This window comes from Anolis carolinensis, chromosome 1, assembly GCF_035594765.1.
Source record: "Anolis carolinensis isolate JA03-04 chromosome 1, rAnoCar3.1.pri, whole genome shotgun sequence".
NCBI lineage: Eukaryota > Metazoa > Chordata > Lepidosauria > Squamata > Dactyloidae > Anolis > Anolis carolinensis.
The window spans coordinates 340,828,087-340,847,200 of NC_085841.1; the positions used below are offsets into that span (position 1 = coordinate 340,828,087).

General features: G+C 41.1%; 1 protein-coding gene across 6 annotated transcripts in view; it reads right to left on the reverse strand.

Annotated features, from left to right (window-relative positions):
* catsperb (cation channel sperm associated auxiliary subunit beta) overlaps positions 1-19,114 on the reverse strand; it is a 116,934-nt gene that overhangs the window by 87,786 nt on the left and 10,034 nt on the right. For all 6 annotated transcript variants that reach the window (XM_062968134.1, XM_062968136.1, XM_062968138.1 and 3 more), the window contains exons 3-7: positions 17,379-17,467; positions 16,344-16,496; positions 10,876-10,936; positions 9,937-10,032; positions 8,070-8,216 (exon numbers count right to left, since the gene is read on the reverse strand). In XM_062968134.1, the coding sequence (XP_062824204.1) occupies positions 8,070-8,216; positions 9,937-10,032; positions 10,876-10,936; positions 16,344-16,496; positions 17,379-17,467 (546 nt within the window). The remainder of the gene's footprint in view (positions 1-8,069; positions 8,217-9,936; positions 10,033-10,875; positions 10,937-16,343; positions 16,497-17,378; positions 17,468-19,114) is intronic.

The following is a 19,114-nucleotide window of genomic DNA, read 5'->3' on the forward strand; positions in this document are numbered from 1 at the left end:
GCTTTCAGCTATCAGAGTGGTATCATCTGCATATCTAAGGTTGTTAATGTATCTTCCAGCAATTTTAACCCCAGCCTTGGATTCATCAAGCTCTGCTTGTTGTATGATGTGTTCTGCGTACAAGTTGAATAGGTAGAGTGAGAGTATACATCCCTATCGTACTCCTTTCCCAATCTTGAACCAGTCTATTGTTCCGTGGTCTGTTCTTACTGTTGCTACTTGGTCGTTTTACAGATTTGGGTTGTTGTGTGTTTTTCAGTGTGTATGGCAATGTTCCTGAAGATTTTACAGTTATACAGATTTCTCAGGAAACAGACAAGGTGACTTGGTATTCCCATACCACCAAGAACTTGCCACAATTTATTATGATCCACAAAGTTGAAGGCTTTAGAATCTATATATATAAAAGAGTGATGGCATCACAGCGATGCACAAAACAACAAATCTACAGCCCCCCAAACTCGAAAATTGGCAACGCAATCCATCATCCCCGCCTCCAGTAAGATACAACAAATTTACACATAAAACACTATCACAACACCAAAAAATGCCAAAACTAGGTACGCATGCGCAAAAACACCATGCTTCGAACCTTTATGGCGCTCGCGCGCGCACACACACACAACTGTCAAAGCCTCCCTCACCCTCTCTCGCGACCTCCACTGCCGCCATCTTTGAAAAAATAACATCACTACAGATCCAGACGCCATTACAAAACAACAAAAGTAAAGGCCCCCCAACCTTGAAATCTGGCAACATAACCCATCATCCACGGCTCCAGTAAGATACAACACAATTAGATGCCAAACACAATCACAGGGCCAACAAAAGCCCAAAAAACGCAACAGGCGATCTGCGCCTGCGCGCACACACATCACACACACACCGCCCTCTCCTCCCTTCCCGCGCGCACACACATCATCCTTAGCCCAGGAGGCCTCACAAACGCTGGGCCTGGGCTGAAGGAAGGAAGGCAGGCAGGAAGGCGGATTCCTCTCTGCCCTCCCCCCCCAATCTCCTCCCCCCTCAGGGCCCATGGAGGGTCGCCGAGCAGGCCCCCTCCTCCAGCCCCTCTCCCCTCCCCTCAGCGCCAGGAAGGCCCCGCGGACCCCCGCCTCACCCTCTCTCCTCTTCCCGGCCTCGGCCTCGGCCTTCCTCCTACCGGGCCTTCCACAGCGCCATCTACACCCTGGTCCGCCTCAAGGACTTCTTCCCCGGTTCTTTGAGGACTTCAAGGTGAGGGGGGAAGAGGAGGGCATGGCCCTCCAGCAGGCCTGGGCCTCCCCTCCAGTTGTTTTGGGCGCCAACTCCCGCCCTTCCCAGCCTCAGGCCCCTTCCTTTTCCCCCTCACCCAGTTAAACGGCTGAGGGGGGGGGGGTAAAGAGCCTCAGACCAGGAAGGGTGGAAGTTGGCACCCAAAACAACTCGAGGGAAGGCCCAAGTTGGCCCAGGCTCAGCCCCCCCCCTTTTCTGTTGTTATTGCTGTTGTTGTTGTTGTCACCCACAAATCACAACCCCCTCCAATGCCTCAGCAGCCCCCCTTTTTTCCCTCTGAAGCCCTATCGCCCTCACCTTTCCCTTCCCTGTCAGTAATAATTATTATTAATATAATAATAACTGCTCATCATTTAAGAATGTAATAACCAATAATAATAGTAATTTATTATTGTTATTATAACAGTAATAATCATTCAACAATGCAATAATAACTAATCATAACAAGTTATTATTATTACAACTATAATAAACATTCAAGGCTGTCATAATAATAATAATTATAACACTGATAATCATCCAACAATGTATTAACAATTCAAAATAAGAGTAAATTATTATTATTATTATTATTATTATTATTACAGTGATAATCATTCACAAATGGAATAATAATTATTATAACATTGATAATCATTCAACAATATAATAATCACTAATAATAGTAACTTATTATTTTTATAACACTCTGAAATCAGGAAAATTGGGAATGCCACAAAACAAACTATCACAGCCAGCTAACACCTCCCAAGAAAGGATTCTTCCAGAAAGGAAGCTCACAATGCAGTGAAGCAGTGTGTATTACCAGACTCATTATTAGTACTATTATTATTATTATTATTATTATTATTATTATTATTATTATTACTATTACTATTATTATTATGTTGCTGTGAACCGTAAAAATGAATACAATCTGGCTCCAAATATTCAAAACCAATAAAATCAATATATAAAAATTACTCTGCTATAATAAAACAGAACAATACAATCTCTAAAATCAAAACACTACATAAAGAACAACAATCTGAAAACAGGGCCATTCCACACAGGAAACAATCAGGGCCAGCTAACACCTCCCAACAAAGTATTCCCATCATCAAAGTCTGGCAAATCCTCTGTTTTCTGAGATCCACACACAATAGAAGCACATAAAATATCGCAAACAACACCACTCTCAAAACAAGGGAATTACAGACAGGAAACAATTAGGGCAAGCTAACACCTCCCAACAAAAAATTCACTCAGCTAGAAAACAGCCAGGCTTTAAAGCTGCAAGCCCATTACATGCTAATCATTTTCCCTAATTCCAACATTCATACTTCCCTCTAACAGACAAAAAACAATCAGAAATATTGTATATTCACAACCTTGAGAAAATAATCTCCCCTGATGGCACAGCGTGTTAAACCGCTGAGCTGCTGAACTTCTGCACCCAAAGATCGCAGACGAACACAGCCCCCACTATTAGCCCCACCTTCTCCCAACCCAGAAGTTCGAAAACATACAAATGAGAGTAGATGAATAGGTGCCTCTGCGGCGGGAAGGTAACGACGCTCCATGCAGTCATGCTGACCACATGACTTTGGAGGAGGCTACAGACAATGCCGGCTCTTCGCCTTCAAAATGCAGATGAGCACCAACCCCCAGAGTCACACACGACTGGACTTAATGTCTGGGGAAAACCTTTACCTTTACCTTAACTACCACCAATTCCTCAATACTTTATTTCCCAGACCACCAGACTTCGCCACAGCAACGCGTGGCCGGGCACAGCTAGTATCTATATATATAAAATGATAAAGTTGTTTGCGCAGTGACTATAACAACAAAACTAAACATCCCAGAAATACGAAATTTGGCAACACAATGCAAAAGGCTTGCCTCCAGGTTACAACAACACAACCACACCACAAAACCACAATCCGGACCCACAAAACTCACAACAACGCATCATGCGATAACAACACAACTAAACGCCCCAGAAATACAAAACTTGGCAACACAATGCAAAAGCCTTGCCTCCCAGTTGTAGCAACACAACCACACCACAAAACCACACAGGACCCACAAAACTCACAACAACGCATCATGCGATAACAACACAACTAAACACCCCAGAAATACGAAACTTGGCAACACAATGCAAAAGCCTTCCCTCCAGGTTGTAACAACACAACCACACCACAAAACCACAATCCAGACCCATAAAACTCACAACAACGCATCGTGACTATAACAACACAACTAAACACCCCAGAAATACGAAACTTGACACACAACTAAACACCCCAGAAATATAAAACTTGGCAACACAATGCAAAAGACTTGCCTCCCGGTTGTAACAACACAACCACACCACAAAACCACAATCCAGACCCACAAAACTCACAACAATGCATCGTGACTATAACAACACAACTAAACGCCTCAGAAATACGAAACTTGGCACACAACTAAACGCCCCAGAAATACAAAACTTGACAACACAACACAAAAGCCTTGCCTCCCGGTTGTAACAACACAACTACACCACAAAACCACAATCCGGACCCACAAAACTCACAACAACGCATAGTGACTATAACACAACTAAACGCCCCAGAAATACAAAATTTGACAACACAATGCAAAAGCCTTGCCTCCCGGTTGTAACAACACAACCACACCACAAAACCACAATCCGGACCCACAAAACTCACAACAATGCATTGTGACTATAACAACACAACTAAACGCCTCAGAAATACGAAACTTGGCACACAACTAAACTAAACACAACAAGAAACACAAAACTTGACAACACAACACAAAAGCCTTGCCTCCCGGTTGTAACAACACAACTACACCACAAAACCACAATCCGGACCCACAAAACTCACAACAACGCATAGTGACTATAACACAACTAAACGCCCCAGAAATACAAAATTTGACAACACAACGCAAAAGCCTTGCCTCCCAGTTGTAAGAACACAACCACAACACAAAACCACAATCCGGACCCACAAAACTCACAACAACGCATCATGACTATAACAACACAACTAAACGCCCCAGAAACACAAAACTTGGCAAAACAATGCAAAAGCCTTGCCTCCCAGTTGTAACAACACAACCACACCACAAAACCACAATCCGGACCCACAAAACTCACAACAGTGCATCGTGACTGTAACAACACAACTAAACGCCCCAGAAATACAAAACTTGGCACACAACTAAACGCCCCAGAAATATAAAACTTGACTACACAACACAAAACCCTTTTCTCCCGGTTGTAACAACACAACTACACCACAAAACCACAATCCGGACCCACAAAACTCACAACAACGCATTGTGACTATAACAAATACAAAATTTGACAACACAACTCATCCACCTCCCCAATCACTACATTCACACTTGGCCTCCAAAAAAACAATTACAATAATAACAATGACAACAACAACAACAATAAGAAACCACACAATCACAGGCAAGAAACAGCCAGGCACTGAGGCTGAGAGGCCAGTCAGTGCTACACTGGGCCTCCAAAAAACAATACAGTAGCATCTAACTTATCCAACCTTCATGACCACAACAACAACAATAATAATAAACACATACACAGGCAAAACAAAAAAAGGACGATTGTACCACAATAAAAATATAAACCGCACTCAGCAGAATCAGACATTACAACTAACAACAAACCAAAGACAACAGGGATCTCAACCAATTATCAATCAACACAAAAATTGAAGAAGGTAACAGACTTCAAATACTACTACTAATGTGAGTATAAAGAAGGTGGAGGTCACAGCATAAATACAACCTAATGTAGACTGACCAACACCACCAGACTAAGCCACAGCAACGCGTGGCCGGGCACAGCTAGTAGTCAATAAAACAGAAATAAATGTTTTTTTTTAAAACTTTATCTATATATAACAGAATTCTCTCTTCCATCATTGGGTGCAGGTGGTGAATGCTGTTGCTTAAGTAGTAAAAAGTGGCACCATGTAACAGAAAAGAATATCAGCAGACCTGACATAGCAATACAGTTTACAGAAGTACAAATACACTTTTGAAAAATAAAACACCTTTCCTCTTTCCCTGCTCTTGAGCTCCCACTCCATCACAACTAGGACTGAATATATACATGTCCATAATACACCTGATTCATTTGCCTAGACATAGGATGAAAAATATGGACAATTTAATATTAATCAATCAATTCACTTCTCTACCTACCTCATAGCTCTTTCTTATTCTGAGCTACTGATGTTTCATTTCCAGAATGATAATCATGTGTAGCCTCTCTAAAGCTTATAAAATTCTTACAGATGCTACAGTAAATTGAGGGGAAATAAATCAGTTTAGGAAAGAAATCTAAATATGAAAAATAGATAAATGAGAATGATATGGATGAAAGTCTTAATGAACTCACTCACAGCCAGCACAAAGTGATATCAGATTGCTGTGTGTTTCCTGGGCTGTATGGCTATTTTCCAGAAGCATTCTCTCCTGACGTTTCGCCCACTTCTATGGCAGGCAATCTCAGAGGTTGTGAGGTGTTAGAAACTAGGCAAGTAGGGTTTATATGTCTGTGAAATGTTCAGGGTGGGAGAAAGAACTCTTGTCTGCCTGAGGCAAGTGTGGCTGTTGCAAATAATAATAATAATAATAATAATAATAATAATAATAATAATAATAATAATAACAACAACAACAACAACAACAACTTTATTTTTATAACCCGCCTCCATCTCCCCGAGGGGACTCGGGGTGGCTTACATGGGGCCATGCCCAGTAGATAACAGTCATTGAAATAAAACACATCCAAATATAAGCACATCGAAGAAAACACAAGAAAATCATCAAGAAAAGTGTGATTGGTTAAAAACCTGAGCAAGCTCATAAAATGAACTGGGCCAATGAAAGTGCGTTGAGTGAGGAATGTAAACTAGAAAAGAAGTAAGTGACCCAAACTGTTTTCATTGGTAAGGGGCTTGAGATGAGGTAAACATAGGGCTGTATTCAGTTGAAGGAGTAGCATAAAGTGCAATAGAAATGTTATGCTCTTCCTAAAAGTTAGGAGGGTAGGAGCTTGCCTTATCTCCCTGGGGAGTGAGTTCCAGAGCCGGGGGGCCACCCCATAGAAAGCCCTCTCCCTTGTCCCCAGCAGCCACAATTGTGACAGTGGTGGGAGTGAGAGGAGTGCCTCCCCTGATGATCGAAGAGGCCATGCAGGTTCGTAGGGGGAGATGCGGTTACAAAGGTAGGTGGGTCCCGAACTGTTTAGGGCTTTGTAGGTGATAGCCAGCACCTTGAATTGGACTCAGAAGATAAATGGCAGCCAATGGAGCTCCTTAAATAGGGGGGTTGACCTGTAATTTCCTCCAGCTAACAATCTGGCTGCCACACGCTGAACCAGTTGTAATTTCCGGGCTGTCTTCAAGGGCAGCCCCACGTAGAGAACGTTGCAATAGTCCAATCTAGAGGTAACCAAGGCATGGACCACCATGTATCCAGTATCTGAGGGGCTTCCTTGGATTTCGGTGGAAAAGATTAGTAGAGTTGGGAGTCATCTGCATAGAAATGGCACCGAACTCCAAAACTCCGGATGACCTCGCCCACCGGTTTCATGTAGATGTTAAAGAGCATGGGGGACAGAATGGAACCTTGCAGGACCCCAAAGGACAATGGCCAGAGGTCTGAGCAGGTGTCCCCCAACTTCACCAACTGAGAACAGCCCTCCAGAAAGGACTGGAGCCACAGCAAAGCTGTGCCCCCAAGGCCCATTCCAGAGAGACGTCCCAGAAGGATACCATGGTCGATGGTATCGAAAGCTGCTGAGATGTCCAAAAGAACCAGCAGGGTCACACTCCCCTGTCCAGTTCTCTGCAGAGGTCATCCATCAAGGCGACCAAAGCCGTCTTGGTGCTATACCCAGGTCAGAAGCCAGAATGCGATTGGTCCAGAAAATCGGTGTCATCCAAGAATCCCTGTAGTTGAGAGGCAACCACCTGCTCCAAAACCTTGCTCAAAAAAGGGAGGTTTGAGAGTGGTCTGAAGTTACTTAAAACGGTGGAATCAAGGGAGGCCTTCTTAAGTATTGGCCTCACTATAGCTTGTTTAAGGCATGTTGGAAATTTGCCCAATTGGGCAGCTTGATTAGCATTGAATTAGCCTGGCAGCTTCAAAGCCTGGCTATTTCCTGCCTGGGGGTGACATTATTTGAAAGTAATTCATAGTTGGTATCTGACATCCCTGAGGCAGGATTGTGATAAAAAAATGAACTATGGCCAGCTGCTGTTAGCAACATGCTGAATATGGTAAATAAGTTCATATATAATAGTACTGCTCTCTTGTCAAATTCTTGCAAGATTTTTTTAACTAAAGAGAAAGATGATAAACTACACTATGTATTTGAGTCCAGAACAGGAATTAATTTCATTGTTTATGGCAGTTGTTGGGAAGGCAAAGACCATATGCAATCCCCAAGCTGGATTTTGATACCCTTGATGTGACACAGCATTAATCCAAAACTTGTGCAAAAAAATGTGTGTGGGGGGAGAGGGGTTGTACCTACATTCCCCAGGGAGTATTGGTGCTTCTGATCACCTGGGTTGTTTCAGGTCTATAAAGGCATTTCTTTTAAAAGACAGAAAGTGACATAGAAGTTTGCTTTTTTTGTTTAAAAATGATGGAAAGGCACCAAGGGGACTATACCCCTTGGGTAAGGAGTAATGGAACATCTCTACCATTGATTCTATTATTCTGTGGACATTTAGTGATATACTTACCTGGTACTGCAGCATCATAAATTAAACTAAGTATTGCTGCATCACTGGCACATGGACTCTTTGTCAATGTGGTATTTATCATTCGATGCAATTTTGAAGTAATATCTACTGGAGTACCAAGTTTACCAATCCATTGAAGAATAGGCTCTATAAAACAGAAAACATCATTAATTCAGGATTCCTGGTTTATAATTAAGTAAACTATTATTTAATTAATATTTAAAATATTTAAACAGCAACATGGCAAGGTTCATGGATTCACTAAGCACATTTTTCTGAAACATATGTAGCACGTATGAACCATTTTAAGAATTGCATTCAAACCTGAAGTGTAAGAGGAAAATGCATACTATCTAATCTCTAGGGTAGCGCTTCTTAAAGTGGAGCATATGTGAGGAAAATATGCAGAATGCTCTGGTAAGGGTCAAAAGGTAAAAGCTTGCTTTTATTGTTGCAGATATTAAGAGTAGATAAGCAAAAGGAAGTTGCTTACCTTTATTAGAAGAGTCCCTAATGCTGACTCTCATGTCTTTGGCTGGATCTAAGTAAAAGTAAAGGTTTCCCCTGACGTTAAGTCCAGTTGTGACCAACTCTGGGGGTTGGTGCTCATCTCAATTTCTAGGCCGAAGAGCCGGTGTTGTCCGTAGACACCTCCAAGGTCATGTGGCCGGCATGACACCATGGAGCGCCATTATCTTCCTGCCGGAGCGGTACCTATTGATCTACTCACATTTGCATGTTTTAGAACTGCTAGGTTGGCAGGAGCTGGGGCTAACAGCGGGTGCTCATTCCGCTCCCGGGATTTGAACCTGGGACCTTTTGGTCTGCAAGTTCAGCAGCTCAGCAATTTAACACACTGTACCACCAGGGGCCCCTTGGATCTACATGGCCCCATATCCCAGGATCTCATCCCAGATTATCTGCTTTGAACTGGATTCTGTTAGTCTACACTGCCAGATAATCTGGGATCAGATCTTGGATTATAGACCAGTGTGGAAGGGGTCTGTGTGTCAGCCATCTTGTGGCAGAGAAGCCTCATGATGCTCTCTTCTCAAACAAAGGGTAATAAAAAGGGTAATATTTCAAAAAGCAGCTAAAGACCTTCCTGTTCATACAAGCTTTCAATTAAGACACTTAATTTGAATTACAGGAAGGCTAACTTGTGAGTTGCGCTAAGTTTACAATCTGTCTTGTTGAGTTTCCCACAATAATTGTATTTGACAAATGTTTTAAAATATGTTTTATTTATTCCTTATTGTAAATTGGTTTTATAGGTTATTATATATGTATGTTGACTTGATTTGGTTTTTAATAATGTTGTGAACCGCTTCTCCCTTTTTAGGGAGAAAAGCGGGATACAAATAAAGAATTCTTTTTCTTCTTCTTCTTCTTCTTCTTCTTCTTCTTCTTATTATTATTATTATTATTATTATTATTATTATTATTATTATAACACTATTTGGCAAAAGGGGGAAGTGACCTCTACATGCAAGCAGGAAGGAAAGCCATCTTGAGCTACATAGATCTAAGAAACATGTGAACACAAGACAGCAGGTGTGTGCCACTGGGTTATCTCCCCCCCCCCTAATTGTTCTATTTGTTGATGCTTCTTTACTTCCGACAGTAATGAGACTTTGTCAAACAGTTTAAAAATGTTAAAATAATGGCCTCTGGTTACATTCCAAAGGATCGTTTAAAATGTCATTTAAGCATTAGTTACTTTTGGTATTATGTATATTGAAATAAGACATGCATCACTAAAATTTTGTTAATTGTTGGAATGTAATAAAATTTAAAATTTAATTTTAAAAAAAGGACAAAAAAATTACATGTAAAACTTCAAGAGTTTATACAAACTATGGCTTACCTCTCATAATATCAAGCAAAGTTCCTTCAGTAGTGAACATATTTAATCCATGATGCATATTGAATTTTACAAACCACTCTTCTATTGGAGCGATATCTGCCTCAACAGGACATAAAAAACAAAACATAATCATAAACAGCAGTTAGTTATAAGAACATACATGGCTGAGATTCTACATCAGGTGGCATAGCTATGACAACACGGATTTGAGAGCTGGGGAATGATGACTGCAATGATCTCCCAGTTGTGGGATACATTGAGAGAGCCCTTGGAGTTCTGTCGCAATTGTTTTTCAACAGAAAAAAACAAAACAGTTGATATTTACTGGTGTCCTGGTCTGGGGGAAACTTAAAAATCTTTCAGTTGGGCACTGCCTGGCCTAAGAGAGGGTTTTGTGGTCATGATCACCATTCCTGTCTCTTTTTGAATGTCTGGGCAGGGAAATGGTGGCAGTGGTGGCCAGGTGCAGACGACCCCTAAGGCAGCACTTCCCCTCTCCATGGAATCACCATTAATTTACCTATGGATCATATCAATATGTGCATGTTCTAAATTCGCTGCACCAGTGCTGTTGACCTATTGCACCACCTTAACATACTTTCTTGCTCCCTAAAAATGAGAATTCCCCATCTATTGAAAATAACAGTTTAACAGTTAGCTGAAAAGTGATTTGAGGTGATATTTAGTATGATGTTATGTGATCAGGAATGTTTCTGTTCATGGCCAGGGAGCTTCTAACACACACTATAGGCATGAATCGTGTTGGAATTGGTAATGCTGTTGGAGATCCTGTTGAATTAATTGATTCAGACTTTAGTGTGAAACAACACTTAGTATGTACAGATGATTTTTAGAAATGCAAAGGATCATAATGGTACTAGCATGAATTAGATACAGAATAATTAGGAGAAATAACAGACAATTGTATTATTTTCTCACCTGTATTATATGTAATCTCTTCTCGGGCAATAGAAATTGACCATGAATCCACATCTTCTCCCTTGTATTTAAGAAATTATGTTTTCAGGGAAAAGTTTTCAGTCTAATTCATATATTCTCCTAATACATATATGTTTTAGAAAAATTATTTAGCAATCGCTTAGCATCAATCTTATGATTTTCATAACTGATCTGTTGATATATTTGAAAATAAATTTTGAGAAGGAAGATCTAGTCCAAATCTCTCATCAACTGGGAAGCTTACTAGGCCATGATTCAACTAACTGGTTACATACCGCTAATATATTTTGTATATGATATTCCTGTTTCTTGCCAGAGGAATAAAATACATGTTGAGAAACTGTTATCTGCTTTTTACTTATACTGACACTGGAGGAAAACACTGCCAACGTTAATAGAGGCAAACTCTTTCCATCTGTCAGACAAAACAGTAATAATGTGTCAAATATTTAAAGGATCCAAATTGACAATTGTTTGGTTTATTTTTACCATCTTAAATGGGAGCAATTTGGATCTTTTGCCTCAAGCCTCCAGTGTCCTGGATCAGCAGGTAATAATGCAGAAAGGACATACACAAACTTTCAATTTTTTACCTTTGAATGCTATTACACTTTCCACAAGGAATGTTTCCATTGCTTGTTTGCCTGTACATGTCACATAAATACATGTGTGGTGGCTGTTTTTAATACCAAAGCAAGAAATAATGACCTCAAGGGCTGTCAAGAAGGGGCAAGTCTGTTCTCTACTTCCTCAAAGGGTAGGATGGGATCTAATAGTTTAAAGTTACAGAAGAGTAGATTTTGCTTCAACTTTAGAAGGAATTTCTTGACAATAAGAATGGTTTGACAATGGAACTAGTTTCCTAGAGAGCTGGTGCAGTCTCCTTCTCTGGACATCTTTAAGAAGCTTGACACCTACTTGATGGGGATGATTTAGCTGGAGACCTTTAATTGAACAGGGTTAGATTTAATGGCCACGAAGCTCTTTCAAAATCTATGATTCTGTTATTCTGTTTTAAAACACTTTTAGATCCACTGGGGGAGGGGAACAACAGCCTGGCAAACACTATATTACCCACGACCACAGGGAACTGCCAAAAGGCTAAATGGAGGGCTGCACAAACACAGCAAGGACCAATTACCGAGAGCACAATAATCCCAAATAAACAGCTCAAGGGGAGGTCACAGGGGCTTACTTGTCTTTACACTAATGCACAGAGCATGGGAAATAAGCAAGATGAACTCCAACTTTTAGCACAGCACCACACGTACGACGTCATAGGCATCACTGAAACCTGGTGAGATGACTCCCATCACTGGAATGTAGCCATTGAGGGCTATAACCTCTTTCACAGAAATAGAACAAAGGGGAGAGGAGGGGGAGTAGCTTTATATGTCAAAAACAGTTACGTTACAGAAGAAATGCAAGACTGTAATCTGGGAAACCAGCTTGAAAGCATCTGGATAAGAATCAAGGGAACTGGGACTCAAAAAGATCTCGTCGTGGGTGTCTACTACAGACCTCCGAACCAGGATGAAGAACTTGATGAAGCCTTTTGTCAACAGCCAAACAGGCACAAAGAAGAGATGTAGTAGTCATGGGCGACTTCAACTATCCTGATATCTGCTGGAAAACAAACTCGGCCAAGAGCACAAAGTCCAACAAATTCCTCACTTGCCTTGCAGACAATTTTATGGTCCAGAAGGTAGAAGAGGCAACAAGGGGACCAGCAACTCTTGATCTAATCTTAACAAATGTGGAAGACCTGATCAATACAGTAGAAGTCGTCAGATCCTTAGGGGCAAGTGACCATGTGCTACTGCAGTTTCCCATACAAAGGAAGGCTGAAACTAAGACAAGTCAAACACGCATTCTGGACTTTAAGAGAGCTGACTTCCAAAAAATGAAGGAAATACTGAGCAGCATTCCATGGACGCCAATATTAAAAGACAAGGGAGTTAACGATGGATGGGAGTTTTTTAAAAGTGAAATACTCAAGGCGCAAAAGCAAACAGTGCCAACAAAGAAAAAAAATATGACAGATGCGAAGAAGCCAGAATGGATGTCCAAAGATCTTCTAACTGAGCTAAGATTCAAAAGAGACATGCACAAGAAGTGGAAAAGGGGAGAAATCACCAAAGAAGAATTCAAACGTATAGCCAACTCCTGTAGGGAATCGGTTCGCAAGGCTAAAGCGCAAAATGAGCTCAGGCTTGCCATGGACATAAAAAACAACAAAAAAGGCTTTTTTGCTTACGTTGGTAGAAAAAGGAAGAAAAAGGAGGCAATAGGGCCTCTGCAAGGAGAAGACGGGGTGATGGCGACAGGGGACAGGGAAAAGGCAGAACTGCTCAATGCCTTCTTTGCCTTGGTCTTCTCACTAAAAGAAAGCCATCTTCAACCTCAGCAACATGAAATGGACGAAGGATTGGGGGAAATCCAACCCCAAATAGGGAAACAAGTTGTCCAGGAACACCTGACCGCTCTAAACGAATTCAAGTCCCCAGGGCCAGATCAACTACATCCAAGAGTACTGAAGGAACTAGCGGAAGTTATTTCAGAACCACTGGCAATCATATTTGAGAGTTCTTGGAGAACGGGAGAAGTCCCAGAAGATTGGAGGAGGACGAATGTGGTCCCTATCTTCAAGAAGGGAAAAAAGAACGACCCAAACAATTACCGTCCGGTCAGCCTCACATCGATACCAGGCAAAATTCTGGAAAAGATCATTAAGGAAGTGGTCTGCAAACACTTAGAAACAGATGCAGTCATTGCTAATAGTCAACATGGATTTACCAAAAACAAGTCATGCCAGACTAATCTGATCTCTTTTTTCGACAGAGTTACGAGTTGGGTTGATACAGGGAATGCCGTGGATGTAGCCTACCTAGATTTCAGTAAGGCCTTCGACAAAGTCCCTCACAACCTTCTGGCAAACAAACTAGTAAAATGTGGGCTAGACAAAACTACAGTTAGGTAGATCTGTAATTGGCTAAGCGAACGAACCCAAAGGGTGTTCACCAATGCATCGTCTTCATCTTGGAAAGAAGTCACGAGTGGAGTGCCGCAGGGTTCCGTCCTGGGCCTGGTTCTGTTAAACATCTTTATTAATGACTTAGACGAAGGGTTAGAAGGCACGATCATCAAGTTTGCAGACGACACCAAACTGGGAGGGATAGCCAACACTCCAGAAGAAAGGAGCAGAATTCAAAACGATCTTGACAGACTAGAGAGATGGGCCGAAACTAACAAAATGAAGTTCAACAGGGACAAATGCAAGATACTTCACTTCGGCAGAAAAAATGGAATGCAAAGATACAGAATGGGGGACACCTGGCTAGACAGCAGTACATGTGAAAAAGATCTTGGAGTCCTTGTGGACAACAAGTTAAACATGAGCCAGCAGTGTGATGCGGCTGCTAAGAAAGCCAATGGGATTCTGGCCTGCATCAATAGGGGTATAGAGTCTAGATCCAGGGAAGTCATGCTCCCCCTCTACTCTGCCTTGGTCAGACCACACCTGGAATACTGCGTCCAATTCTGGGCACCGCAGTTGAAGGGAGATGTTGACAAGCTGGAAAGCGTCCAGAGCAGGGCAACTAAAATGATCAAAGGTCTGGAGAACAAGCCCTATGAGGAGAGGCTTAAAGAACTGGGCATGTTTAGCCTGCAGAAGAGAAGGCTGAGAGGAGACATGATAGCCATGTGAGGGAAAGTCATAGGGAGGAGGGAGCAAGCTTGTTTTCTGCTGCCCTGCAGACTAGGACACGGAACAATGGCTTCAAACTACAGGAAAGGAGATTCCACCTGAACATCAGGAAGAACTTCCTCACAGTGAGGGCTGTTCGGCAGTGGAACTCTCTTCCCCGGATTGTGGTGGAGGCTCCTTCTTTGGAGGCTTTTAAACAGAGGCTGGATGGCCATCTGTTGGGGATGCTTTGAATGCGATTTCCTGCTTCTTGGCAGGGGGTTGGATTGGATGGCCCATGAGGTCTATTCCAACTCTACTATTCTATGATTCTATGAAGAAAGTGTAGTATATGGGCCATATGAGTCCCTAATACTGCGCCAAGCAGTATGCCGTAGGATATTGCGTGGAGTCTGGGCTGTATGGCCGTGTTCTAGCAGCATTTTTCTGAACATTTTCCCTACTGCACAAGAAACCAAAAAGCTGGTACCAAGGAGATGAATCTCTCCAGTCCATTCAGCACCACATGTTAATTTACATGGAGTTTTATTATGCTACTTCCTACACAAGCAGCAGAGGCTTTGTCTGTAGTGCATGTAAGAGGTTTACTGGAATCACTAGTGTTAGTGATGTGTATAAGGAATGATTCCAGTAGTTATCCCTGCATGTGCTATAACCAGAAAAATATGATTTCTCTTGCCTTCATGGTGTGAGGCTATAGTATTGCTCTATCAAGTATGGCCATATAAATTAATACAAGAAGAACAACACACTCTCTCAATCCCTGCCCTTCTTGGCTGGTCATGCAGGGAGGAGATGCAATTAGATCTCAAATACAATACATTACTATTGCATCTCTCATGGAATGCAACTTTCTACCCTGTTTAAAAGAAGCTGTAGTTAGACCACTGCTGAAAAAGCCTTCCCTGGATCCCAACCTTGCTTTTTTTGGGCAAGGTGATTTTTGGGCAGTTGCCCTCCAACTCCGGGCAGTCTTGGATGATGTACAATTGACTTGGATTCAGAACAAGATGCAGAATTGAGGATACTATGATCGCCTTAGTGGATGATCTCCGTCTTAGCACTGACAAGGGGTGTGGGTCTTCTAGACCTCTCAGTGGCTTTTGATACCATCAGCCGGCAGGTTGGGAATCGGAGCTACTGTGCTGCAGTGGTTCATACATCTCAGGCAGGATCCATATGGTGTTGCCAAATAACAGAAAAGGGTCTGAAGACACAGTAGACCAAACTCTTTTCATTCCAGAAGGCTTTTAAAGCAGAACCTTTTAAAGAATAGGCCGAGGGATGTTGCATAGGGTTGGAATATTTAACAGGGTTTTAAAAACTTGTTTTAATAATTGTTTTAAGTAAGTATATTTTAATATTGATACTTTGTAGTTTTCAAAATTGTATAGTTTTGAAGGTTGTGAGCTGCTTTATTTCCCAGTCCTTGGAGAAAACAATGAATAAATAATAACAACCACAGATCCTCTTAAGATGCCAGCCACAGATGCAGACGAAACATTAGAAGAAAATGATGACAGAACTTGGCAATACAGCCTGGAAACCACACAACACTTCAACAACAACACCATTAAGATGTGAGACCCCCTTTGCTTGGACAGTAGTTCTCCAGCTGACTAGTCTCCATATCACTTGCTATCTGATCCTTTCAAATAGTGGTGCCAAGGGTTGAATCTGGAACCCTCTCCATACAAATCATATATTCTTCCATTAGGCCTTCTCCAAAATGTTTTACCATAGACATTTTGAAGTAGAAGACTTTTGAGTAGGTACTGTTGAAGATTTGTATGCTTGGAGCAAGACCTGCTGAAGTATAAAGCAGTAGATTCTTCCTTCTATTCTCCTTGGTGTCAGGCTTGTTGTAGTCATACAAATGACAAATGACTTCCTTTGACAAAAAGATAAAAAACCAGGTTTAAACAGTGAATTATAGATCCATAATATCCAACACAATCAACATTGTAAATTACAAAAAAATCTGAGGAATTATGTCACTGATTTCAAAATGAGTAAACACCAACAACAATAAATCATAACGTATGAGTTCGTAAGAATCTGTGTGCATGTTTGATGGTCTGTTGAACCTGTCTTTGAATTGTGTTTGCTTGCCTGCTGTTCAGGTGCTGCTAGCGGAGTGCCTCCTCCCAATTACATGATTATATTATTATGATTCCAATTTTAAACACCATATTCCAAATTATGAAATCCTGAGATTTTTATTTTAGGGAGGGAAATTCTGAATTCTCAGCCAGAGGTCTCAAGCCCCAGGATCATACAGGTTGCTTCCATACATGTTAAAGCATAATAATAAATCAGTACTTGTTTAGTTTAGAAGACTATTAGACTCTGGACGGTGGGGTCCTTTCCTCTGGATTTGCCCTGCCATTGGCCTACAATATAGTACTAGATAACTCATGTAGTAAGTTGACTGTTATGCCTTCTAAGAATTTTATCACAACTATAGCAGACCTAAACAAAATGTACTGTAGCAAAAAAGACAGCAGTTCCCATCTTTGGCATTCAATTCAAAGAAAGAAGTTTCTGTTCCAGTGTTGAATTTACCTCAATGAATCATTCTTGAAGTTCGCAGGTGACTACCAGGCCATTTTGTTTTGTGACATTCTAGTTTACGGATTCCTAGTTTTGTCTACATAAGAGCTGCCAGCCAATTTCAAAACCAGTCTTTTATTTTAGGTTGTCCCTTTAATCTTTATTAACATTTCACAGTTTTATTCATATGGGAATCCAGAACACAAAACTGAAAACTTACCAGTTTATACTTTGGAAGAAACAATTTAATTGCTTTAGTATCATTCCTGAAGACCTCTGTGTAGCAGGAGAAACTTGAATTGGCCTCCACTGAAGGATAAAATTTCGATTAAGGCTGTGTGTAATATTTCAAAATACCAATGGATTTTTTTCTTCTCATCGACCAGTACATCTATGTTTGTTTTATTTAAAAAACCTTTCTCACTTTTATCACTTTGTTTTCAGTGTGAAACCTTAAAGCACCTTTCATTACCATTATAATTCCAGTGCAAATGCAGTTCAGTTCCCATATTGCAGGCAAGAAAGGGCTATGTTTGAGAAAAGTAGCTTTAATGGGAGCCCTGCCTGACTTTATTGATCTGTTTATTTAATTTATATCCCACCTTTTTCCTAAACTGTCTTACAACAAGGATTACAATTAAAATCAACAGTATTATTTATTTATTTATTTATTTATTTGCTTTATTTCTACCCCGCTCTTCTCACCTCGAAGGGGAGTCAGAGCGGCTTACATAATTTGGCACAATTCTATGCTGCAATTCAACAATATAAAAACATTGTATTATATAAACAATAAAACAGATAAAACATATAAATATCATAAAACTTTAAAACATGATACCTAGTCTTGCAGACATTATTTATGTTGCTACATTATGTCAAATCTATATTGCACTACCCAAATGCCTGATTATATAACCAAGTTTTCACCTTTGTTTCTAAAAACTTGCAGAAAGGGACCAGTCTGATCTCACTGGGGGGGAATTTCTATAGTCAAGGGGCCACCACTGAAAAGGCCCTGTCTCTCGTCCCCATCAATAGTGCCTGCAACGGAGGTGGGACCGACAGCAGGTCCTCCCCAGACATCTTAACACTTTAACACAGGTTCATAGAGGGAGATACTTTCAGATAGGGAGATACGTTGAGCCGGAACTGTTCTGGGCTTTATAGGCTAAAGCCAACACTTTGAATTGTGCTTGGTAGCAGACTGGCAGCCAGTGGAGCTGACGTAGCAGGGGATTTGTATGTTCCCTGTATATAGTTCCTATATAGTTCGACAAAACTGCCGCACAAGTTTTAACTGTGCAAAAGCACTCCTGGCCACCGCCGAGACCTAGTCTTCCAGGTCTAGGGTCAGCGACAAATCCAGGAGGACTCCCAAGCTGAGAACCTGTGTCTTCAGGGGAAGTGTAACCCCATCCAGCACAGGTTGTAAACCTATACCCTGTTCGGCCTTTCAGCTGTCTTGTCTGGATTCAATTTCAATCTCAATCTGTTCGCCCTCATACAGACCGTCACAAAATAAAATTAAAATAAAGCATAACTAATGGCAATTAAAACAGCAATTGGATTAAACTGATTAAATTCATTTAATGAGAAAAAAGCAAAGCACACACCAATAAAAACCTTCTGAAACAAAGAGTTAAGGGCTGAAGTCTTGTCTAAGGAAAGTATATGCTTTCTGGTGAAAGGAGAGTAGGGAGGAGCAAATATGCCTGCTGATTGTGCTACATTTGTTGCTATGGTTTCTAACATTGTTTTATATATCCAAACAATATTTATATTGTTCTGGACTATGTTCTGGTGCTTTCCAACACCAGCCACAGCATGTGATTCCCAGCCTTCAGCGGGTTTTGTTTTACAATCTGCCCTCTATTTTTGCAGATTAGATTTTTAAATAGATTTGATTAAGATGTTGTGTCTCAGAAATGGACTGTAACCTAGAGATTCCTAGGG